The following is a 26,574-nucleotide window of genomic DNA, read 5'->3' as shown; positions in this document are numbered from 1 at the left end:
ACTCAAGTAATACATGAGGAGGTTATACCTTTTTTTAGTATGCCTAACCCGCTTCATGTGTTTTATTCAGGGTCTAAGTGATGAGTCCATGTTTAATCTACATATTGTGATAAATATTTAAAGAAATCCAATAATTTTAATCTCAAGGATTCGTTGTGCAAATTTTTTGTACAATATGTGCAGAATATTAAAATTGCACTAAATATGGAAGTGCAAAATTCTATAAAGAGGACTTTCGCTATCTACCATATAATTTAACTTGATCGCTATGGATTTCTTGTCATGATAAGTCGTTTTTTGATTTTCATTATTTTTAGAAATGTAAGACGCATCAACTAAATTCCGCATTTACATATACAGGGTGATTCGAGTTTTACCTCCCGCACGATTTACCCTATTAAAACATTAGTAAAAATTACGAAACGTTAGGGTTACATTCCCTTGATGTGAGACTTCAAATGTGTGCAATTAATTTTCACGTGTCACTTCATTCCGAACCAGAAAATTAAAAAAAATCGATTTTGAGCAAAAAAAAAATATTTTTTCGTACACGCTCATAATTCAAAATTGATTCAAAGAACACACTAGTTTTTGAATTATTCCAATTTTAACATTAACACCGAAAAATTAAAACTACAGTGTCATACATAAATACCTCATTGTTGGTAAACATCTGTTGAGAACTTTTCTAGGAATTCTTTAGTTCCTAAAGGGTACCATAAATATCCCACCTCAACCTCTTTTGTGAAAGTGACGGCCTAATTAAATAATAAATCATAGCTAAATTTTGCACTTTAATTTATTTCAAAAACCAGTGACGTTTTCATGATTTCAATGACACCAGACTTTTCCTAAATGTTTGAAAGGACTCTCAATGAAAAACGAAATATTTACCTGTTGCATTAAAAAAATTGAAATTTTTACAAAGTATACAGCGATACACAATCATTCCTGAATTTTTTGAAAATTTTAAATCGATTAGAAGTGGGTGTTTTCGCCCGGGCCATAAAACTTGAATCACACTGTACAGTAAACCCTTTATTTTCGGCCACCTCTGAAAAACGGTCACCTCTAAAAACGGCCAGTTTTGAAGTTCCCAGAGCCGTCGTGTTTTATTTATTTTTGTGGTCGCTATTGAGAGGACTGTACCCGTATATAACAATTACTTATCTGACATGTGTATGCAGCACTACTTTTAATGGTGGTGCAAAAATAATCATGGCTTTTATGTCGGTTAGCGCCTTCCACATCAGGGACAATAAACTTATTTACGGTTAAAATATGCTAATATACACGATGTACATTTTGCATGTTTCCCCACTCCCCATACACAACAATATTTGTCAAGATTGTTTTCGATATGCAGTGAATTCAAATGTTTTCTTTTTTTTCAGGTATGACGTAGTTGGTGCAAGATACATTTCGCACATCACTAGATGTGAATCTTTCGGCATCATCAGTCTTAAGAACTTTCATTTTCACTCCCTGGGGATTACTTTTGTGATGTTACAGGTAAAATGATATTTATGAGTATGACAATCCTGATTGGTGCGATATATTTTTTATAATTTCAAAAAAATTGTAGAGCACAAATGCGTGAAGACCCCTAGTAAGAAATGTTTTTAAATACGGCCCATTTCTAAACCTTCAATAATTTGAGTAATTTATGATGGCTGACAGCAATGGGCCGTCTCCACCGTTCCAACCCTCATAAAAGTATTAGTACGTTATAAAGCCCTGTATAAGTCGTCTCCAGTATCTTTTCCTCCTACTATAACTACAATAGTGTTCCGAAAAGATAAGGTGATGGCAAGAAAATATTTTAATGGAAATTATACATAAATAATAATAAAATGAAATGAAATATTGTTTTTGTCAACATTCCGGTTAGCAAAAATCCTTAGAAATTTTAGCATTAACTATTTACATTCTACTTTAAGCTTATCTTTAAAATATTCATTAAATGGTAAAATCAAATACATATACATTTTTATTCAAATATGTAATAATAATAAAGTTGATTTACAATATGGCTTTAACAATTTGTTAGCTTTGAACCTTTTAAAATACCCGACATTTAATGGTCCCTTTTGCTGAAGAGGTGTCCTGTGTTGTCATATTAAACACTTTTACCACATGACGTACTACTCGACTTTGAGAACTTACTGCCATGCGTAAAGTGTAGGCACCCAACTATACATAGAAGTATCAAAACGTTTGCATACAGCTCATCTATTGTAGACCAGAATTGTCAAATTCAAGGTCAGCCGAAATTTGGTGACTACCGACGAAGATACTATAGTAAGGACAACGTAACATTTTGTCTGCCCCGCCCATTACATTTTCTTTTTTTTGCATAGCAAATGTGATAAAAAATTATACAGGTTGAATCTGACTTTGCTTCTTATTGGTCAATTCATGTGGGCGGAGCAGATAAAAAGTTATAACGGCAATACTATAATAAATCAGATATGGAAGAGGATTGGGTGTAATTTTTGTCTACAAAAATTATTGCAAAAATGAAAAACGAAAAGATCAATTCATTCAGAATCGAATAATTCGTGGCAAGTGACGTGAAGGACTGTAAGAATTCGAATATTTATACCAAATGTGTAACGAGGTGACAATGCTTGAAGACTCTAACCTTTCACTTTTGTACGCTAATGGAAGAGTATGTAACAAACGCATCAAGAGTGTTATGAAGGCTGGATGATGACACATTACAGATTACACAAATTTTTGTCTGAAGTTGAAATTTGGTTCGGGCTATTAAAAAATACTGTTTAATATGAAGATTTTGATTTTACAAACTTTTGTAGCCAAATGAAAATTAATTTCAGCTAAAAAAATTAAATTTTGGATAGTCTGAAGACTTTTGACAATACTAAAGTGGGCTGGTTTATTTGAATACGTAAAAATTTGAAGATTGTTAATTCTCACATACGAAGTCTTTTGCTTAGAGAGCCACACAATGGTTTTTCTTTTTTAATTCCAATTTGGATCATTTTTGACATGCGTAATTTCCTGTTTCTCTATTATTTTTTCATAATTGGTATTGATAAATTTTAATGTTCAAATGTTTTTAGTATCGTAGGTGGCTGGGCGATTAATGTTAGGTGTGCCGCTTTACATAGATACATTCCTACATGACACTCATAACAGTTGACAGAAACTCCCGCCAGTACCGCGACCTATCTGCGATACTAGTAGGTCTCATGTTATGGGACTAACGGCACATCCAAAATTTGTGTGGTTTTCTAGGCCAACTACGATGTTAGAAACATTTATAATACTCCTCTTGTAAATTCTAGTATAAGTTGTACCAGTTAGATGTTTCTACCAAGTTTAAAATATATTTAGCAGAAAAACTATTTCTATTTTTATTATACTGGTAGTTTTTTTTTCTGAGAAATCATCCGAGAAAAACCGAATGAGTGTCTTTTATCGTATTAAATTATAACTAATGGTATAAAAAATAAAAACATGTTGCGGTTAATAATACTGCCCGCTTAATTAAAAAAATAACCAAGTGGAAAAAAATAATGTGTGGTAATTCCATACTTGGTTAGGGTGAGAATCTGCCATTGGAAAGATTTCGCAAACTATTGGGTAACCGCGAAGGTTAAAGACACGTTTAAATTCCTTTAAAACCTGAACTGAAGCATGTTTAACATTCTGTAAAAAAGAAGTATTTTCGTAAGACTGTTAAGAAACCGTTAGGAAGTGGGTGTGTTTCCGAGGATGCATAAAAGGAACACAAACGTAACTAATTACGTGGACTAGCTTAACACAACAAACTTAAGAAAAGTGAATGAGTTTGAAGACATAGGTCTACAAATAACGTGTTTGAGGAAGGATTACGTTTGGAACATGTATCAATAATCACAATGAGTGATTCGCCTTTCCTGTTGTCACTTTCACCAAAACAAGAAGTTTTTGTAAATTGCTGACTCTAATAAATAACAAACAGTTGATTTGTTAATTTAATTATTATTTTAATTATTCGCCTATGTTAACTCTACTTTAATCACAGAAATTGTATCATCTTTTCGACCAGTCTTGTTTGATCATGTCTGCACCTTTTTCGGCTATCATGAAGGTGGGAGCGTTAGTGTGCGCGGCCGGAACTTCCGGCATTATCGAAGCGTCTATCACCCGCAAACCCTTGATGCCGTAAACCCTCAATCTAGGATCGACCACGGCCTTTTTGTCGGTGGGCGGCCCCATCTTGCATGTCCCACTTTGGTGGTATATGGTGAAGGTGAAGTGTCTCGCCATACATTTGAAGTAGTCGTCGCTCCCAAATCCGTACCTTTGACACTGAGGAATCGGTATGGTGTGCAATCTCGTGCCCAGTTTTTGCAGGGCTGGTTGTTTCGTGATGTTCAAAATTAGATGAACGCCCCCCATGATGGTGTCCATGTCTTCCTCGAACGCGAAGTAGTTGGGGAAGATGTAAGGCTTGGATCTGTAGTTGCTGTCTTTGAGCATTATACGTCCCTTGCTTTTGGGCCTCATCAGCATCGGGAACACCATGAACGATTCGAAGTTCTCGATGGGTCTGTACACGGCTTCGTATATGTCGTCAGTGATGCCGAAGTCTTTTCTGAGGAGGGGGTCGGAAACGATGGATCCGCCCTGGAAGAGCAACTCGATGTCGGGGTAGCCGTCGGGGTCTGTGGGATTTTTCAAATCGTGGAAGACCAAGACCTCGCATCCGCCGGGAACTGATAGAGGTCCTTTGTGGTAGTTCAAATATTGTCTCATGTTCTCAGTCGTGATCATTTTCTCTGTGTTGAGGGAGTAAGGCTGGTCGATTATAAACGTAAGTCCTCCTAAGGCGATGTGGTCCATTAGATTGTACCCCACCTTCAGATTAGACAGCACCGGGATGCCCTTTTGGGTGAGGTGTTTCTTAGGTCCTATTCCTGACAGCATCAACAGCTGGGGCGAATTTATCGCACCAGCGGACACTATCACTTCCTTTTTAGCTCTAATGGTATATTTTCTCCTGTCCCTGATGAACTCCACCCCAACCGTCTGCTTTGTTTTCGGGTCGATCAAGATCTTGTTCACCATCGCTTCTTTTTTGACGTGCAGATTCGGACGGCTTCCGATGGGGTGCAGATACGCTCTGCTGGAACTCTCCCTAACTCCGTCTCTCATCGTTACTTGCAGTCTCGAAACTCCCACTTGTATTGGTCCGTTGTAATCCACATAGTTGATACCGTTCTCGATGCTAGCGTCGATTATCGCATCCGCAATCTTCGTCTTGAAGGGGGAATAGCTCACTTGCAAGTATCCCTCTTTGTTGTGGTAGGATGGATCTGGTGCGTCCGGAACTGAGAAGTTTTCGACTTTTCTGAAATACGGGAGGACGTCTTTGAAGGACCACCCTTCGTTGCCTAGAGCGGCCCAATGGTCGTAATCCCGTCTGTTGCCTCTCGTGTAGATCATGTAGTTGAGAACGCTTGAACCCCCGATTACTTTACCACGGGGCCAGTTGCACTGTTGGTTGTCCATTCCCATGCAGAATCTACCACTGGGAGCGGTTTTGTACTTCCAGTTGGAATCCGTGAACTGGAGGTAGTTGGCCAAGATGGGCATGTCCATCAGATAGTTTTCGGAGCGACCTGTTGGACAAGTGCTGTTAATTTGGAAAACATAGATTTGGGGAACGACGTACCTGCTTCTATTAGAAGAACGTTCCAGTCGGGATTTTCTGATAATCTGTTGGCGAGTACGCAGCCAGCTGTTCCTGCGCCTACCACAATAAAGTCGTACTCGGGTAGAAGCACTCGAGCATCTTCTGGTTCCAGAATTGTTTGTGCTCCACCCTCTTGAAGAAGATTGATGATACCTTCCAAGACTGACTGTTGGTTTGTGGTGGCGATTATGGCAAAGAGTGTGAGGTAGTAAAGTTGAAATTTCATCATTTTGTTATATTTTATCTGAAAGCTAATAGTACCACACTTAAATGTTGTCTGGAATTGTAAATACAGGTTGACAAAAACAGCTTGGCACATGAAATTTGTTATTCGTGAGTTGGGCTAATTTTGTAGAAGTTATTGTTTCCGTGATTTTAACAGTTATGAAAAATAGTGATCCAGATAGATAATGATAGTATGTACAGTTTACGTTAATATAACCTCATTTTTTACTCTTGTCATGTTTTTGTCATTTTCATTTATTTACATTAAAAAATAGTGATTTGCGCCATAATACGGGGTAGGCAGCAGGTGAAAGCCATGATCTAAATACACTTACTACAGTTAACTCAAAATTCAAAAAGTGCCAAAAAATACTGCCCGAAATTTCGAATCCGCGGCTCCATTTTATGATCATGGAAAAATCAGATTCAACACGCATGAGCAAACGTGCATTTAATCACTCGTACGGTTGGGGTACTCGCCTTCGGCTCAGACGCCCAACTTCCATACTTTGCTCACTTGTATTGAGAATAGCTATTAAACACGCATAAAAATGTCACAAAACAAACAACATCATTGACAAAAATTTTGGGACACGTAAATAAAGCAAAAATTTTAGTTTGTTGTAATTTTTGAAATCTTATTTTTTTGTCTCATAAATAATTGTTTCAATTGACAAATAGTTAGTCGACACCTGTACCACATTGTCTGAAGTGTGTAAACTATTAGTACTTAGATAGTTAATTTGATAACTCGTCGTCAAAATGAATTTTGTAACGATTTACAACTTTCAAGATTACTGTTGTCATCACCGGTATTGCAACCACATGTTGAATTTTTGTAATAAAGCTGCTCTGTGACTTATGGTGCAATTGGCTTTAGGCTTTTAGGAGAGTTCAAAGGAAGAGGTAAGTTTCGGCAAGTTATTTCAAAAGTATTGCATTGCATGCGACACGGTTCGCAAGAGATTATAGAAATCGTACGATGTTAATATCATATCTTGATGTAATTATTTTGTTTATAATATGTATTTCTAACAATAATTACAACGATCAAGTTGTAGGTGCAATATTGACTTAAAAATAAACAAAGAAAATTGCAAATTAATTTATATCCAGCGAGTGAAAGTTGGAACAAGGCCAGGGTCATGCGAAAATAAAAATTCTGTTTGGTTGTTGTGTATTATGTGTAATTCACAGTAATGTAATTGTCTTGGCATAGCTCTTGTAGAAATTGTGTCAGTTTTGTTTTTCATTGGAATACAAAATAAAATTGTGGTTTACGCTGGTGAAAATATTAACATAATATTTCGTTGACACATTAAAACATTGCGAACAAATTTTCAAAATTACTTACGGATTTTTAAACAAATTCGTTAAAATAAGTCACCAATAATTCATCTTTTCACTGTTTGTTGATTATTCAGGCACTCGTTTTCCGATCACTCACAGACTGCAAATCGCTCTCCTTTATACATTCATTGACAAAGTTGTTTTGCCTCCCTCTACTTGGACACCTTAAATTTATCCGTTTTATAGAGAATTTTCCCCCACCTTTCAGTAATCAAATTAATTTCTTTTAAAGAAATGTTTTACTGGTGTTTTTTTTCTGTAATATGTTTACATCGTTGGCATGTGCTAGATTTTCCACTTTATTATATTATTTGTTTAAATTATTACTCATGCTTATACCGGATGTCTGTCTGGAAAGCTCGGATGGGTTTATTTCTGACGTCTTTAATCTTAAAAATTTGGAATTCTGACGCAGAAAGATGTAACTTACCATAGTTGTGACATCACTACCATAAGAGATCTCTTTTAGTACATTTCTGCATAAAAAGTAGTAGTAGCAAAAAGTTGAGCTTTTGAAATATACAGGGTGTATCTGAAATACGTGCTACTTTTAACTAGTGGATACACTAATCAATTTATGAAACTTTTCTGTACTTACAACAATTTGCAAAATTCGTGAATGTTTTCTAAGATTTTTTTGCCCCCTAATTTTGACCAAACGAGTCGTTTTGTGTGATTATCTAGTCTCTTTTTTTTAACCATGAGAATTTTGATTATTTAATTTTTTTTTCCGTAATGATGGAACTTTTTGACAAGGCTCGGTTTCTACCACAACAGAAAATTTTCGTCCTTACCCATAGACGGGTATACATTTCGATGGCTAATTTATCCCAAATCTTAAATCAATTTGTAATGGTTTTTAGTAAAAAATTCAAATAGAAAAAACGTTTCACTTAACAAGCTCTGCTACGTGTTAAAAGTAACACATGTATTTTAGATACACCCTGTATAACTTTGAAGAAATGGTCCAAACGAGTTTGAGAATAGCCCGTACATTGTTTAATTAATAAATATTCAATTTGTAACGTTAAGAACACCAGAAATAAACGCAATAAATAGTAGATTATTATGGGCCAGTTTACAGAAGCAAAATTAAGTTAATCGTAATCAAGTGCGAGATTAACTGAACACGTGATCAGATTGAACCAATCGAAGTTTCGGATTCATGGATTAATCGCGCATTAAAATTTAACTTAAATTAAATATTTAATTATCTTACTATAAACTGGCCCTATATCATTAAGAATAGAAGTGAGTGTTTTTGTGCTAAACCCAGAAATTGAAGACCGAGACGCAGTCGAGGCCGCAGCTGGGCGAAGCACAGAAAGACCTTCTACTCTGAATCAGTCTTTTTATAATCCACACATGTCACCAGACAGCATTTTACATGTCGTGTTTTTGACATTTAACGTTTAACGCGCTAATTTCGTCGCCCGTAAGGCGTATGCCGAAAACTACCAAATGACCAGGCCGGAGTGAGCCAAAAGTCGCGATTATTTAGAAGGTCGTGGCTTGAAGATAAATGATCTTTTTTTGAACATTTGCACGATTAAATACTGGTTTGTAAATTATGCAAACAAAAATTGATTGTGTTGGAAATTCTGCGTGTTTGTTATTGAAGGCATGCTTTGGAAGTACGTAGTTCTAGAGAAAACACAAACAATTATTTTGTCCCACAAAAATACGTCCTTAAACACAAAACAGTTTTTTTTGGCTCAGGTAATAATCGAAGGTAAATAACAAGACCCAATTTTTTTATCGGATAAATTTTTCAATTTTACGGAAACTTTTTGCGTTGACGATTTTACGAGTTGAATTTCGGCATTTTTATTCTGGTTAGGCCCGAGAGCTTTAGCTCGAATAGCTTTGAATAAAAATGCCCAAATATGAACAAATAAAATTGTCTAAAGCAAAAATGTTTAAGTGAAAATTGGGAAATTTATCAGATATAAAATATTAGGTCGTGTTATTTTTGGCAAGATTAATTCCAGAATACAAACGTTAACGTTAGGTAATTATTTATTTATGATACAGTTATTAAAAACACAATTATTAAAAACAATTTGAGAATCTGACAGGAGTAGCATGCAATTTTAATCACTTTTGACAGATGACAGAGTAGCAGGACGTTTTAATCGCGATAAACATTTTTGGTTGGATGAAAGCAAGCGCTCTGGTTTGCTGAACAGGAATTAATCTATTCAAATATCCCGCGACTTTCTAATGTTCCCCGGAGAAAATTTTATTTTAACACACTCTAAGTAACAATACTCGAACGAACTGACATTAGCATTAGGTCATCCTAGGGACTCGGCACTTTACAATGCATGTTGTTGCTAAGTAACAAAGATTTTGCGTATTGTAAAAATATATCCATAAAATTATATGGACTAAAACTTATCGGGATGACTTATCCATTTCTGAAAATTGTGACCGAGACATATATTTCAAAAACTACAACGCTCTCACTTTTTTAAATACAGGTGTTCATTTAAATTTCTCCTCAAAGTTGGCGTTGAACAGTCGATTGTGAACGCACCACTCGTCAGTCTGCAGAGTAAAAACACAAACAACGCAAAAAGTGAGGTTAGATTTAAACAGCTGATTTGTGATCTGTGATCCGTGGTGCGTTCACAGTCGACTCTTCAACGCCAACTTTCAGGATAAATTTACATGAACACCCGATAGCATTTTTTATAACAAACAGGATTTCATGAGAAATAATGTTTTAATTCAGTGAATGTACACTTTTCTGAATGAATGATTTATAATGAAACAACAAGACGTTTTATTTTTGTTTTCATTCAATAAATGCTAAATGTATTTCTATTTGAAAATAGTATCTTGGAATAACTCTTTGGTTTTTGATTGAAAGATAAAAAATAAAATCGTGGTTTAAGTTGTCGACGATGTTTATGTGATATTTCGTTGACAAATTAAAAATTGCCGACGAATTTTTAAGATATGGAAAAGTACTTACGGGTTTTATAAACAAATTGTTAAAAAAAAAATCACCAATAACTCATTTTTGCACTGCTTGCTTATAATTGAGACACTTGTTTTGCGATCACTCACGGTCTACAAATCGCTTTCCTTTGTGAGTTAACAAAGTTGTTTTGCCTCCCTCTTCTTAGACACCGTGAATTTGTGCGTTTTATTGAGGATTTTCCCCCACTGTTTCGTGATGAAACTAATTTCTTTTAAAGACATTATTTATTGACTGTGTTGTTGTATTTGTGTGTAATGTATTTACGTGTTTGGCATGTGCTGGTCTTTCCATTTTATTGTTATATATTTTTTTAATACTATCCATGTAGTCATTATTTGAAACAAAATACAAATTAACGTCTTTGAAGATTTTAAAACCGGAATTTGTTGCGAACAATATATTTAATAATAATAATATTAATAAACAGTAATAGTAATATGCCTAATGTTTTAGTTTTTATTTTAATTTTATATATTTTGTATTTAAATATAGGACTTGTTTTCTTAATTGTTAATATACAAACTAGTTGTCGTTATGTTACCTAAACGTTGTCTTTCTCTTAGAACCATTGACATTGAAATTCTGTTATTGAGTAAAAAAAATTAATGTGCTCTTTTTATTCATGCTACCTGTTTTCCAGGGTTTTTTTCAGTTACTTTATTTAATTAACGTAAATTAAATTAAGTTAAATGAATATAATGATAATGAAATAGCTTTTGTGAAAAAAAAAAAATATGTACATGTTAATCGGAGCAAAAATGGTTGTGTGCTTTGGCTGGTTTGTCTGCCTCACTTCTTCCGGCAGCCAAACTACTAGCCTCGGCACATAAAACTTCATTTTTGCCCCTTATGACATAATATACTATTATTGCATGAAGTTCCATAACACGTTGGTTAATGAAGAAACAGCAATCATTCTACGGTTTACTTTTAGTTTTTATTACGAAAATTAAGTCTGTTAAGCTACAAATTGTTCATATTTAGATGACACAGAAAATGGAAAATAATTTTTTTTTTTACCTTCAATCAATGCTGAAGCAAATTCTTTGTTTTGATTGCAGCGTTTTCATAAAAATGTTTCATCCATGTTTCAGTTAAAATAATAATTTATGTTTTCTATTTTCGGTTTTAAGAACCTCCTCAAACTCTATTACCAAAGGGATCTTCGACGTATACTAGTTTCAATTTGGTTGTAGGTCGTAAAATTTTATTGGATATTATGAGCGATTAACGGGCACAATGGTTGGGTTTGAAAAGGTTGGGGAGCGGCGCGTGCCGTTTGCCGTACAATGCAAATATACCAAATGTACAATACAACCCTGCTTAAAATATTACCTGCTAGTGGTAAACTAGGATTTATAAGCCCCGCAAGATCTTTAACTTAAAGTACCATAAAATTTTACGACCTACAACCAAATTGAAACTACAGTAAATATTATTTTCCGTGAAACTATTAACGGTACAAAACTACAATAAGGAGAGATAGATAATGAATGATGGAATTTTTTTATCTTCTTAAATGTAGTAAGCAACAATACAGGTGGTTAAACAATGCAGCATTTATGCCTTTGATGTTGCATAGTTCCCGCAAAGCAGTATATTTTTGAAATACTCGTAGGTTACTGAGAAATTTTAAGCAACGTCTCTGTGGTATTCAGAATATCCATTAACAAGCTGCAAATCCATAAATTTAATCGATTATTTCCTTCATGTGTTTAGCAACCAATTGCATGACAAATATTGACCAATCAAAACGAGAAAACAAAAAATAACCCGATAAAATTTCTCTAAAATGCACATATGCAATAATCTGATAAAAAATGTCGGTACCTGATTAAAAAAAAATATATTTTGAATAAAAAGGATTGGAAATAATGCGTTTGGTTTCATTCTATTCAGGAAATAATCAGCCGTATACCCCTCGTGCAAAATTTTAATATCGGAAATTTTTTTGCTAATGAACTCAAACATCCTAAATTATTCGGTCAGAAGACCAATTATTATCAAATAAAAGCCCTCAACTTCGTCTCGTGCTCTTATTTGATAATAATTGGTCTTCTGATCTCATTTATGAATGTTTTCGTTCATTAGCAAAAAAATTTTGCACTTCGGATATAATATGTGAAAAAATATTCTATTGGAAGAACTCGAGTTCAGGCCGTTAAGTTCTACTCATGTGTTAATTTTACAGACCATAGAAAGAAACAAAAAAAAATGCCAACAAGGCATACTTATCCAATGTCAAATCAATAGAACAGCAGTCTGTATGTTTTGTGGTAGAAATTTTTTCGTAAGTTGCATTTGTATGGTGAAGGCAAGCAAAAAGGTCATTATAATGTTTTCAAAAAACAACGAAAACATGTCTTGAACTTCGGTTTTCTGTGGCACCATTCTCTGATTTACTTAATTACATTTTCTTCATTGCTTTGGTGACATTACAGTGCTTAAGTGCGTCCAAAAAAATATGTATTAAAGTATTACCTATAATCAAATTTGCTCTAACACGGTCACAGGAAATTAAAACATTTACAAAAACGTCACAGAAGTGATAACCACCACCGTTAAGATTGAACGCCGCACGCTGATTATCTACCTATCATAACAATAACTCACCGTTAAAATTTAATTCGACCTACGTAAATTGCAAAACTGCAGTTTCGAAGTCATCATGATATGAGGTATGAGATTTTCCGATAATCTCTCATGTAGCAGTTGATTCTATAAATACTTAGAGATATGCATGTTTTATTTGAAGTATTAAATATTTGAACTATTAATTATGACGATTTAAGTTAATTTTTTTTGTTGGTGTGCCTTCTGACATATTAGTAAGGACATGGTATTTCCAGAAATTTTGTAATTAATGTAAGACATGTTTTCTCTTTGCTCCCTTCTACGATCTTGCTTTTTTTTTGTTTTTTAAATCAAACTTTTAAGTCATCATTCTTTGTAATTTTCGCTTAAGTTAATTAAATAATTTTAATTTGTTTGGCATTATTAAAGTATCTATTGTTAACTTCACAATTGAAATGTTTAAGTTAATTTCCACCCGAGTAGCTGAAGCTAGATTTAGTCCAGTACTTATCTTTTTTTTTCGTTTAATAAATCACTAAAACGATAATTTTTATGTTTATATTATAAGTAAAAAATAATGTTTATCCTCAAGCCCTCGAAAAGCGCGCCTTTGTGTATCTCTACAGAAACGGTTGAAGTGGCTTTTTTTGTAACTGCACTTGAACCACTTTTCAAATCCTAAGAGTTGAAATATCCGCAATTAAATTATCCATATTAAAAAAGCCTCTAAAGAAACGAAATAACGAAATTATTTTCCAATATTTAACCGGTACCACTGTGGTGCAACACGAGACGCCCAGGTGCACGGATGACAGATGTCAAAATCAAAAAAAGCAAGATGGCCGTACAACGTTAAAAAATAAACTCTAGACTTTAGTAAACTTTACTAACATTATTGAACCTTCAAGTACTAATAATATTGTAACAAGAGAACTAGGAATTATTGATGTCTTAAGATTTGAAAATTGTAATTGACTAATTGTACTGTAACTGCAGTAAAAGAAAATAAATGTCCGATTTTTTTTTTGTGATCCGCTTACTGTATATCATTCAGAGTAGAAGGTCTTTTTGTGCTTCGCCCAGTTGCCGAACTCTCTGCGCTTAGCACAAAAAGACTCACTTCTACTCTTAATGATATAATCTACTATTTGTGGAATATTTGCAAACCAAACAATGCATATGAGAACAGAACATTTTATGTTCATAGTTTTTGCAAAAATTAAAAGCATACTTTGCAAACCTATGTTTACTTAGGAATTAGTAGTTTTTATTTCATTTATTTGTAAAAAAATGCCTCATCGAATTTGTAATTTAAATGATGTGAATACTCGTTTAAACATTTTGTTTTAAATTAAAATGTGACGCTAATATTTTTATAATTAGTAACAATGATTTCTGCGCTTCTTCATGGCGAAGCTATGTAATTTCATTTAAAGAGTACAATCGTTTGTTAAGTAACGTGATAGGAAAATAACTTAATTTCAACATTAAAATTTCCACGAGACCACTATTCAGGGAATTGTAATCACTAAGTGCAAAAAAAATTATGAGCTTCGAACGTCATACAATTTATCTAATTAATAGGTGCATAAAAAATATTTCTATATTTGGTACTACATGTACCAACTTTATGCTAAACATATCAAAGGTAACGTGAACATTATATGCTACTACATATTTAATTTATTTATTGCTCTGCAGCTATTAGAGATACCATAAAATTTATTTGTTGTGACTTTATTAAGTATATACATCTGTGGTACTTTCCCGTAAAGAGCCATTTAAAAAAAATCAATTTGAAAATGACGTAAATTACTTTAAAAAGTAATTTACAAAATTAAAGAAAAATTAGAAAATTAGTCTTAATTGTTTACTTCGCGGTCATTATATTTGGTTTTGTAAAGTTATGGGTGATATCTTTCTTTCTAATATTTTAGTGATTGTATAAAATTTATTGATAAGAAAATTACAGACTTCAAGGAGGTGCATGATAATGAGCAGGTTCTGTTGTCGAAGATACTTAATTATTGTGACATTAATTACTCAATAGCTTTTTAAACAGCAAAATGCGTTTGTAAAAAACATGACAACTAGGCAGATTTTAGATACACGAACAATATAAATATCGAGCTGAATTGTCATTTGAAAAAGAAATCTCTAAGGGTTTGTTTAAAACCTTAGACCATAAACGACAAAACGGTAAATGGAAGGCGGACTCACTACACCGCAATATATTCTGTACATGTTTGTCGTTACGGCGCCTCTCCCTGACACATCATCATGAAACAAAGTCCAGAACATAATCCGGAATTTTTCTTTTCTAACATACATCACTTGAAGATTTTAAACAGAGCCAATTTACTATCTACAAGAAAATTTTCTTTTTCACGAATTAAATTTACTCTCAACAATAGTACCAAATGTCCTTTTTATCATTATCAGTATCAACACTACACCTTTCTGCTGTTGAGGCTATGGTTCCTGACTAACCACACAGTAAAATAAAATAGTCCACATTCTTTGAAATTCCATTTGTGCTGTGTAAGTTTTATCCAGATTTTTTTCATTTTTGAAATTGCTTAGAATTTTATTTTTCACTTTAGTATAATTGCATGATAACTCCTAGGATACGAAATACGTAAACATGTCCATAACAACCGGGCCATAATAAGAGGGCGTAATAAGAATAAACGGGCGTTATGAATTCATAACGCCCTCATCAAATCATAATTGCAACACATAAGAAAATTTGACAATTATAAATAAACAATTTGTTTTTGTTTCATAGGCTACCAAATGTTGTATTTATGTCGGTAAAGCGTACACAAAGATGCCAATTCTTTGTCTTTTTTTTAAAGAACAGGTAGTGAAAAATAAAATCTTGTATGCACCACGGCGTCACCGAATGATTACGCCCATCGAACGATATCCATCTCTCGGGCTAAAGCCCTCGAGCTGGATTCATTGTTCTCCGGGCGTAATCATCGTTGTAACGCTCTTGGTGCATAAATAGCTATTTCTGATCATTCACTATTTTCGACTTAAATTTTGGATTATTTCCCCCCGTAGTGATTGTTGTTGGACCTGAAATTTGTCCACCTTTCAACGACTTTATCTAGCAATTTTTTGAATGTTTTCACGCTCTGATCACGTTCATTTTCATAAAATATCTTCAGCAATATCTTGTTCTACTTTCAAAATAGAAGCTGCATGTCTTGTATATTTAGAAATTTCCCTTCACCGCCCTTGTTTATTTGAGAATGTTAATTCCCCTCTTTCTTTTTTCTTTCAAAGTCACTTCTTCTCTCGAAGACTCAAACCTCAATATTTAGGTCTACTCATACTATAAATGATTTATCTTCTGTTTCTGATATAATTAAAAACATAATGGTAATATAGCATCAGCAACCCATACGATAATAACTCTTATTCACCCTTAAAATATTTTTCGCAGAAGTCATGTATACGTAACTACTCTTCTAAAACACCTAAAAGAATATTTAACACATGCTTAAGAAACATTTTATTTTATCTTATTGTGTAAACCTCGTGAGGGTGTGCCAACTGTTCGTGATAAAGAGGTATTTGAGCCAGTTGGAAGGTTTTCGTGTCCTGATTACAAAGTGGCCGTATTAGAAAGTTTTTAATTAGAGGCATTAATTTAAGGGCTTAAGAAAAATTGTCCGCGTTAGGGGAGGTCTCCATAAAGAGAACTTTCATCACAAAATGATTAGAATAGTACAAAGAGACAAAAAGTGTTTATTTTTTATTTATAATAATACAAATATTTCTTGTACAAGGACAACGAATTACGATAACACATATGAGCGCAATGGGTGTGCGTGTGTGTGCGTGAAGAATTTTTTGGCATTGTTGACTTGGTGTCCTCAATACATCTCCTTAAATGTGAATTAAAAACATTAAAATTTATTTATCTGAATGTAAGTATCAAGGCGGAACCAGTTTAAAAACTACTCATAATTTTAACTGGATACTATTTATTTTTACATAAAGAAAAAAGTTAATCAGTTACTAATGAAAGTTAAAAAAAAATTCTGGCAAACAATATTGTACAATCCGGATTACATTTTTATCCTTTGTAATAGTTCTAATTCATTCTGTTCATGGCCCGAAATGACGTTTGCGGAATTTCCTAAAAGTGTTGTTAATGAAAGAGGTTTACCTCAAGAATGCCGAATAACGCTTCCACGATTGTGATGGCATTTAATGCTGGCGGTGAAAAAATTATAGGTTTGAATTGTCCATAATTTAAACGTGGAGCAATTAGTCGATCGGATAAGGAAGCCATCGAATCCAAGGGCCTCGATTTTATCAAATTCACTTCGCGAAACCCTGAATACATCTCATTTAGCAAAGTTAATTCGTTACATTATTATAACTCGTGTATATTAGTGTAAGTTTTAAGCGGAATTTCCAGGTGTCTGTTACGAAAAAGATTCCAGCAGGATGCCAGAATTTTTTGTCCTTGGTTTTGACAGAGTCAATTCATCAATTGATATTACTTGCTTAAGTACTCAGTAGTATGTGTCCTATTGTTAGCTCAGATTGCGTAAAACGTCATTACCATAATGAAGCAGTACACATGTACATCTACATCTTAAAATTGTAAAGTTTTTTCCTATGAAGCAACATCTAATTTAATCTTCAAGTACACAAGTCTTATTGTTATTGCTTGCAAGACAATTTAAATAAAACTAATTTTTTTACTTTGACCTTTGACATACCATGGAATACAGTATGATATTTATAATAATTCTGTGAGAAAAACTACTATATTTTACCATTTTTAGCAGTAAAATACCTTTTGTGGTAGTAGTGAAAAGAAAGTAAAAAGCGTTAAAAGAAGTGCCGTAACGTGTCATTATTTTACTTTGACGTTATGCAAATATATGCACCTTAACGTCAAATTTTAAATTTGTGTTTGGATGTTGATTGTTTTACTAATTGCAGACAGCCGTCAAAAATATTGTACAGAAGTCACGAATAAAGTTTTCCTCTCATGGGATTGCCGCACGCGCCTGGTCCCATCGTGAGAAAAAGTACTACTTTATGCACTTGTTGCATAAGTTACTATTGTTTGAATAAATTTTTGCCAATTTGATTATGGTTATAAAAAAACGAATTTCTTCTTAAACTAAATAAATACTTTTGAAAAAAAAATGTTTTGGAAATCCCAAATGAATGTTTTAATGTCATTTAAATTTTCCCTGAGACGGCTCAATCACTATAAGTTTTTCTTTGACTTGGTAAGTGATTTCTTTGCGTGCCTTTTATCAATACTTTTGCTACAATCGCCATCTTCCTCCATAAAGTCACACTAATTCCCACAGTATTCGATTGGTGCTACACTAAAATGGTTTGCAACAAGGCAAATGTTTGTGACCAATGGGTTTAAAAGTTTATGCCAAAACTATGTCGAACAGTGCAAATGTAACTACTTCAATTGTAACCACCGAAGTGGTCGGTTGTCTTCGTGATGTAGTCAGTGTGCCACTTTTATAATGCTTTAAAAGACAATTACCGACCTTGCAGATTTTTTGTGTTAGTTACATTCTGTTTTTTTTAATTTTAAACAAATTGTTACAGTATTTTGAGTTATAATCTATGCATACAATAATTTTTATGTAGAAAATTATCAAATTTTTGAAATTTCTTTGGAAAACACTAAGAGTTGAAGGGTAAGTCGTATTATTATTTGCTTTACAATTTCATTTAAATAATTTTATTCCTGGTTAACATTCTGTGTAATTGTATGTATTTTAAAAGTGTTAATAAATAATTGATGAGTTGTTGGAGTTTTCTTAAATTTTCTAGTAATTTCAAGATTTTTTTCTATATTTTTTTTTTAATTAGAGGTGCGCCGATATACCTATTTCCAAATGTGTATTTCAAAATCAAAACTCTGCAAGAGAAGTAATTGTTCACTTTCATCCAGCACTTGCGATTTGGGTCATTTTAACTAAGAAATCAAATATCACGAGCAATATTGGCGCATTAAAGGTGATCGAACCTTAGACCAATCAAATTCATATTGTACGCAATTAAACACGAATTTTTCAGAATAGAAGACGTCCTTGTCCGTTTTACTTTCTAATCCTAGTTCCGAGGCATTAATGTCGAAACGAGGGTTTCGAATGTGCAGTATGCAATATTTTCGTTCTCGTTTTCCGTTTCCACTTTCGATAACATTTGAATAAATGGTTTGGTTAATACCTAATGGGTCTTAATGCGTACGATCTATGATTTCTTTGGCACAGCCTCGTAATGCGAAGGTTACCGAGATTACGAAAGTATTGTGCAACCAAATTCACACCAATCTGATGAAGTAACAAATAAAATAGAAAATGTCCTTGAACTCGACCTCTATTTTGTATCTTCATCTAGTTTTTGTCAGTTATTCACAACTTCCAGAAGCAAGGTCTTAAACATAAATGTCAAATTAATAAATTTTTATTTGCTGTTTTGATTCGATAATAAATAATTTTTATTATGAATAAATTTTTTTTAACCGTTATCAGAGTTGTAAAAAATTGATACGTTGTAATGAATCAACACGGTAAGACTACTGTCACAAATTATGTATCATTTGTATTGATTTTAGATGTTGTCGTTTTTTTATATAAGAATGGTAATAATTTTCACTTTTTAGAGAACAAAAAGTTTGGGCACAGACCTAATAGGATTTAAAAGTGTTTCAAATTATTAGTTTTAGTCACAAAAATTATAAAAGAAAAAATTTCACCCGTATTTTTAGTAAACCTCAATCTGCACAAGTTCTTGGTTTTTAAATCCTCTATTTCAAATTATAGAGCAATTTTTAATGCAATTCTAAAACTGACATTTAACGGTCTTAAATAATGCAATACCCTTGTATTTTGTAATCTCGTGGAATCTACTAAATTCCGATGCGTTTCTACGACTGTTTCTATGCACTTCATGAAAACGTTAATAATAAATGCATTGGAAGTTCTTACTTGCTGGTTTATATCTAGAGGAAGATCCAATAAAATTTTTGTTCCGAGGAAAGTATTTTTTCTAATAATAAAGCAATACTATTGTTTTCCTAAATTTTGTTATTCAGTGTGCTGAAATGTCAAAAATTTCTTCAAACGTCAGTAAAATATGACATTATACTGCTAGATTGATAATGCTAAAGTGTCACTTCATTGCCATGATATCTGACGAGCGGCAGATAAAGTTATTATCTCCGCTGACGAGCAGCAGATGAAGTAGACTAGCCAAATCATTTGAAATTCCTAACTCAAATTTTAACAAATAATAAGATTTACATACTTCCAAAATCTATCCAAATTAAAACGGGTTGACAAACGAATAATTATTTAAAAAAATCAGATTTTGATCACAGCGTTGTTTATACTACTCACTTCGTTCGGCAGCCAAACTACCAGCCTCAGCACATAAAGCTTCATTTTTGCTCCTAATAACATAATACACTATTACATAGCCAGTGAGATATAGACGTTATTATCGCACGCATGTGAAGTTTGCGCAACAAGGCCATAGGGCGAGTTGGTGTACTCAGATTTGCGATCGTTCGGAATTAAATCGACACATTTTTATTTGAATAAAAATTCAATTCAAAATCAAGATCACAGCAACTACGTAAATATGAAAAAACACGAGACAAATGTTAATTAGCTGGTCTAAATTATTTTTGAACCCACTTATGTGGATTGAATAGGATCTGTCCTATGGTCGTAGATAAAAAAAAATAATTTTCGAAAGTATGCCAGTTTTGTTTTCAAAGTTGCAGATATTAGGATATTTAATGAAATATTCTATCACTGATGAGTCGTCAGTAAATGATGTTTCTCACGCAAGCATGTGGGCAACGCAAGCATGTGGGCAGTCACAAGTTTAGTGAATTTATTGTATTGTTACTTTTTTTTAGTATTTGAATGTCCACTTTTTTCAAATTATAGAATTTTTTTTATTTGTCAACATTTTAAATACAATAATAGTTATTTGTATCACAAGGCAAGTGCGAGCACGGTTTGTGGGCAGAGGCGTTCGCCGAGGCGTCACAAGTGCGAGCACTTGCAAAACAGTTTCTGGCTGTGTAATACACAAAAAATTTTCGACCCACAATTTATTTAAAGCAAAAGTTAATAATTTTTGTTAAAATATTACCGGATTGGGAATTTATTTTTCTTCCATCGACAACATAAAAGATCCATGAAGCAACTATGACACCATAAAAGTCAATCAATTCCTCGAGTATTCAAAACCGTCGTCGTCCTCTCTGTTATTCCTAACCCGTCGCCAGTTGTCCGTGAAGGTTGTGGACCTGGTAGCCACCCGCCCGTAAGTCTGATAACCATCTACTGATTCGACTTCTGCTATACAGCTTGCGATAAAGGATACTAATTTGCCCAACATCAATGTTTTACACTTAAAAAATTATACGTGACATTGCAGCCAACCTGAAATCGTTCTTTAAAAATTCCAGTTTCGATTTTCTTGTCAAGGCACGCAAATGCCATTTTCAAGATGCTTTTTTAAACGAATGGAAAATCAGTATTTTCTACACGGAGGCCGAAAAAATCATTTACTAGCGCACCCAGATGGATGTCAATTTATTTATAAATTCCATGACATTCCAACTGAACACTCCTGTCCAATGCAAAATAATAATTATTCTCGATAACCTCCATGTGATTTAATACCAGTGGAAGATTTCTTTAATAAGATTTTTGTTTGTAATACAAAGGTTTTAGTTCTCTATTTAGCGATGATTACTAGTCATCAAGTCCATCTGTTACGACAAGCAATTAAACGTTTCAGGTTTCCTATTATTGCATTTTGACACAATAGCTTTACGTCAGGGGCAAAATCTACCAGTTTCACTATTATAATTGATAATTCATGGTCAGTAAAGCATCAATAAAAATTAGAGTTTAAGATATTGAATTCGAGAGTACGCAATCCGTAGTCAGAATTACAACTGCGCTGCATAGTAAAGAAGTATTCCAATTGGTCAAACCAGTTTTTAAATTTTTAATTATAAAAAGCAAAATACGTTGTGTTTAAAGTAAGTACACAGTTATCTTGTGATAAAACGGAAACACTCATTTAAAAAATTAAAATATTCAAAGGAATAATTCTCAATAAATGTGAGATGTCGTTTATGTGACGTTTGTTTTTGTCCATTGTTTAAAACTAATTTGTTATCAATAAAACGTTGTTTTTCATTTTTTTAGATTTCCAATACACAATTAACATTGAAATATTTATTTATTTGTGACTTGTTAATTAATTATTATGTTTTTTCAAAAGCCATCGTTTAGTTATCTATTTATGTGCGTTTATTAATAGTTGTCCATTAATAAGTTTTATAAGAATTCATTATTACGCATTGAAATAGTAATATTTTTTATAACACGTTATCCGACCTGTCACTTATTCAATTTGCATAATAGATATATTTTTATCATTATGATAATTATAGTGTTTTCAGTTCACTGTGACGGGCCGCACTGTAATAGTTATTTATGTGACGAGCTTAGTAAATTAATCTTTACGGGCGCGCTGGCACTTGTTGGACGAGCGACGTAAGGAGCGAGTCCCATAAGCCAGTAAGCCCAGTAAAGATTAATTGCTAAGCGAGTTGCATACAAACTTTTATTTCTACCTTCAACCTTTAAATTTCGTTTTTTAATTGTTATTTATGTTTATAAAAATTTTGTAATGAAAGGCGGTGGGGCAATTATACCTATGTCGTCATGGTGTTGAGATAAACAACAAAAATACTGTCAGAAGTTTTGTGAAATTTGTTGCAAAAAGAAAGAAAAGAAAGAATGGCTTTAATGCCCGATGAAGACTTTGAAGGCGATTTTCTTGAAATGCAAGAAAATAATCACGGAATTACCAACGCTGCAAGTGCGGCTCTCTACTGATTCGATCCCAGGAGCGATATGAAAATACTTGCGAAACGGATCAAAATGCATTATTAACGTATGTAATTGCAACAATTGATAGTTAAATTTGTTTGTGTTTGTAATAAACATAGTTTTGATTATTTATTTTTTGATGAGACTTGTAATAACTATTACAGGTCTCTTCTACGTGCCTGTTAAATATTACAGGGCTCTGCCTGTAATTACCCATTTACTTAGTTACCACAAATACCTATAAAGTGTCATTTACTTAGAAGGTGGAAATAAAACTATTTAAGTCAAATTGTCAATAAAGGGACAGCAGTTGTCTTTTACATGCTAAGTACATTTATGTGAAAGATATCTTAGCACGAGGGCCATTTTTGTTTAAAATACAACCTATTGGGGTAGGAAACAGAAAATGTAAAACCTCCTCCGGTTTCCAACTGATCATCTACTCAATCCCTTTTCCACAAAGAGTGTCAAAATTTAAGCTTAGCTTGCAAACAAGTATAAAATGCTGCTTTGTTGGTTCGGTGAGTGTATTCAAAAAAAGTGATAAGGGGAGGCTATAGAAAACAAAATTTCTGCAAATGTGCGTAAGTTAATTAATAAACTGTCACCTGTCAATTTTGACATTTACGTAAAATACATAATTACAGGGTGATTTACAAGGAATAATGAGCCCGACGGAATAGAAAATGCAACCCACAATACATTGCAACAAAAAGCCGGACATCGAAGCGGTAAATGTCCGGGTTTTTCTCCTGATGAATTGCGGGTTGCATTTTCTATTCCGTCGGGCTCATTATTCCTCGTAAATCACCCTGTATATTATGAACAAGGCTTTTCACTGTAGAACACAAAATATTTATGACAGAAACCTAGAAAACCGAGAAAATAGTGACTGGGTTCACCATACACAATTTGATTTGTTGGAGTATCGTCAAAACCTCTCTTGATCGTAGAGATTAGTACGGTTGAAGGTACACCGCAAGTTTTCAGAAGTCTTGTTATTTGTAGCTTTATTGTAACTGTCAGAGTCAGATGAAAACAGTATAGGCAGTTGTTTCTAATAATTTTTATTAATGTTATTGCAAACAAAAGTGTCGTGCAAACTTGTAATTATGATCAAACTGTGTTAGGCAACCAACTAATTCGAAGTTTTTTACTACGATGATTTTTTCTTGTAAGTAAGCCAATTAATGATTAGGAAATGACATGACAAAATAGTTTTCACTTTTCTTCGTGATGGAGATTAATTGTGCAAATCCAATTAACATTTCTTAGTATAATAAACAGGAATATGAAATATCAAGATATGACATTTTACCAATATAACCTAAATTTTGTATTGTTTGATTGGAAAATAAAATAAGTATTAATAATAAACTAGGCAAAAATGAATAGGGAATTTTTCCTTTTTTGAATTTTTTATAAATACCCTTTAAAATTTGTAATGAAATGTGTTACAAATATATTAATCTACACACATTAAATGTAATGTTTCAAGTACTTGTTATAATGTAATTTATGGCTATCAGACTTTCACCATCCCTGTCCCTTTTGCAGGTAGACTTAGGTTAAATATAAAAGCGGGACCAGGGGTAGTGAATGGTCACTCCGTCACTCTTTTTACTCTCGTTACTACTACTACTAAAGTCCATTCCTTTTAAATCTTGGGTTTAGTAATAAAACTTGCCTGTTTTGACACTTGTCCGAAACTCAGTGAATCTAAAACTGTGTTCAATACCGAGTGTCAACTACCAAACCTGACCATAGGAATTTAACATGAAAAATAGTTTTTGCGTGATTTCAGGTACCTACTTCATTAAGAAATTGATTAAATTTAACATTTGTTAAATGGTCAAGTTATTAGAAACATTTTTATTCACATTTATCAAAATGTCGAAATATTTTTGTGTTTAAATTTACTACTAAAATCGCCCAATAATTTGATTATTAAAAATACCACCCCAAACATTAAATTTCTGAGGGCATTGCGTTCTTGTAGTTAAATTTATCCGCGGATTTTCTTGAGACAAATATCGAGTGTTCTGGGTGGCTCATTATTTAACATACATTTGCATTCGTCGGTAAAACATCTGTTTTTAGGTACTATAAATATGTTCTGCTTACCTTATCTATACGACGGGTGCAGGTAATAATAAGACATCCCAAGCGTAGACAGAAAGTGCATAATAATGGGGTTTTCCAGAATTTTAAAAATACGCCCTAAGCCACTAAACAATTACAGTCTTAGTTGTACCGTTCAAGAAATAACTTGTGTTGTGTAAAGTGAATTCAGTGCGTTAATTTTACTCAATATGTCAGGTGGTTTGGGTCATTTGACTTATCAGTCTGAACAAATTATTCTTAATGTGCTGGAATATTTGTTGCCAATACTGGTGAATCATCTAGTGAATTTGATTCAGATGACGATTAATTTTGTATTTGTTTATGTAAGTATTTTATTATTTTATTTATTAATTTATTTTAAAGTATGCATGTAATGGATACTTTGTTAATTACTCTTATTTCTTTATTTAGTAATCTTATTTCTCAAATACAAAATTTTCCAATACAAAATCAACAATCTCTTAACATTTTTTTGGTCACTGATCGCAAAATGTGTTTTAATTTTTTTTTATTTGCGGATACTTTAAGGTCTCTTTCTTTTGCTCGTCGATAAGATGGTGAAAGTACGACGTGGTACCAATTTTATGTGAACAGAGGGATTACTACTTTACAGTACCCACACAATGAAAACTTGCCGCTTTCGTAATTTACGGCGTTTTGAGTTTACAACTTTACCCAAGATTTAAAATGAATGGACTATACCACAACGGTCAGAGAGTTAAGTTGTATTGTAGAATTGTTGATGTTAGTGTTTAAATAAATACGATCAAAACTGCAACCCTCTTGTTTATTTGAGGACACTAGTAGCCACACGTAATATTTTTAACAACAAGTAATAGCGAACGCCGTAAATTCCGGCTATTACAACATACTTGTAACATTTTAAATTTATCTTGTGTTTAAGAATACGTGGGAGGATTGGGGCAATTATTTTGCTTTCCAAGAAAAATTGTGGAATTCCCTATTCACTTTTGCCTAGTTTAGTTGCCCATTTAAGTTCTCTTATGTTTGAAAATTAATCAGTTAAGAATGGTTTCGATATCTAAGAAGATTCCACCTCGAGAACGTTGTTTTTTGTGGATCGATGCAATAGAGTTGGATGAAACGGAATATAGCTAATGGATGAAACCAATTTACAATTCTCTGGAAGGTGAAACACATAGGAAGGGTTTTAGATCCTACAAAATTGTTATCTGACAAAAGGTGAGTGGGAGATGAATCACATGGGAAAATAGCTAATCTTAAGAGTTTTCATTAAATAAATAAAAGAAAAACTTATAAAACTAAAATAAGTGAAAAAAAGTCTGCAACGATTTTTTTCGGTCATATTTGAAAACTGGAACCTGCAGTGACACATTAACAGTGGATTTTTGTATTTCAAATAAATAAAACATGACAATATCAGTTTTAGTATTAGTAGAGGTGTTGGATTCTCTCATGGGCTGTGACCTTGGAAATATCTGCGCGAAGGCGGAGCGATACACCAGTGAAAAATCTGTAAATGAAAACTGAAAACGTCGACTACTTTTAAATTGAAATACACACAAATAGACGAGAAAGAGACGAAACTAACGTAACGAATGACGATGTTTTCCGCTCGGTTTGTAGCGCCTACTTGAAACCTATATTCGTCGTTTGCGCAGATATGACTCATAGCCCATGAGAAAATCTAA

General features: G+C 33.2%; 2 protein-coding genes and 1 long non-coding RNA gene across 4 annotated transcripts in view; 2 read left to right on the top strand and 1 right to left on the bottom strand.

Annotated features, from left to right (window-relative positions):
• The window catches only part of Flo2 (flotillin-2), a 152,371-nt gene that overhangs the window by 56,871 nt on the left and 68,926 nt on the right, over nucleotides 1-26,574 (top strand). The window lies entirely within an intron of this gene.
• LOC138128005 (glucose dehydrogenase [FAD, quinone]-like) lies at nucleotides 3,971-10,422 on the bottom strand. Of its 2 annotated transcripts, none has more exons than XM_069044191.1 (3): nucleotides 10,263-10,422; nucleotides 5,687-5,958; nucleotides 3,971-5,633 (listed from the first exon to the last, which is right to left on the bottom strand). In XM_069044191.1, the coding sequence occupies exons 2-3, from the start codon at nucleotides 5,934-5,936 to the stop codon at nucleotides 4,042-4,044; spliced, it is 1,842 nt and encodes a 613-aa protein (XP_068900292.1). In that variant the 5' UTR covers nucleotides 5,937-5,958; nucleotides 10,263-10,422; the 3' UTR covers nucleotides 3,971-4,041. The 2 variants fall into 2 exon arrangements, with proteins under 2 accessions (XP_068900292.1, XP_068900291.1); XM_069044190.1 differs by lacking the exon at nucleotides 10,263-10,422 and adding an exon at nucleotides 7,287-7,449.
• LOC138129134 (uncharacterized) lies at nucleotides 18,097-19,961 on the top strand. The gene is made up of 3 exons (XR_011159107.1): nucleotides 18,097-18,544; nucleotides 18,720-18,866; nucleotides 18,927-19,961. It is a non-coding gene; the product is annotated as an uncharacterized lncRNA (long non-coding RNA).

Source organism: Tenebrio molitor, chromosome 4, assembly GCF_963966145.1.
Source record: "Tenebrio molitor chromosome 4, icTenMoli1.1, whole genome shotgun sequence".
In the NCBI taxonomy this organism is placed as follows: domain Eukaryota; kingdom Metazoa; phylum Arthropoda; class Insecta; order Coleoptera; family Tenebrionidae; genus Tenebrio; species Tenebrio molitor.
Note: the sequence above shows the minus strand (reverse complement) of the source record. Positions and strands in the feature narration are given on the sequence as shown.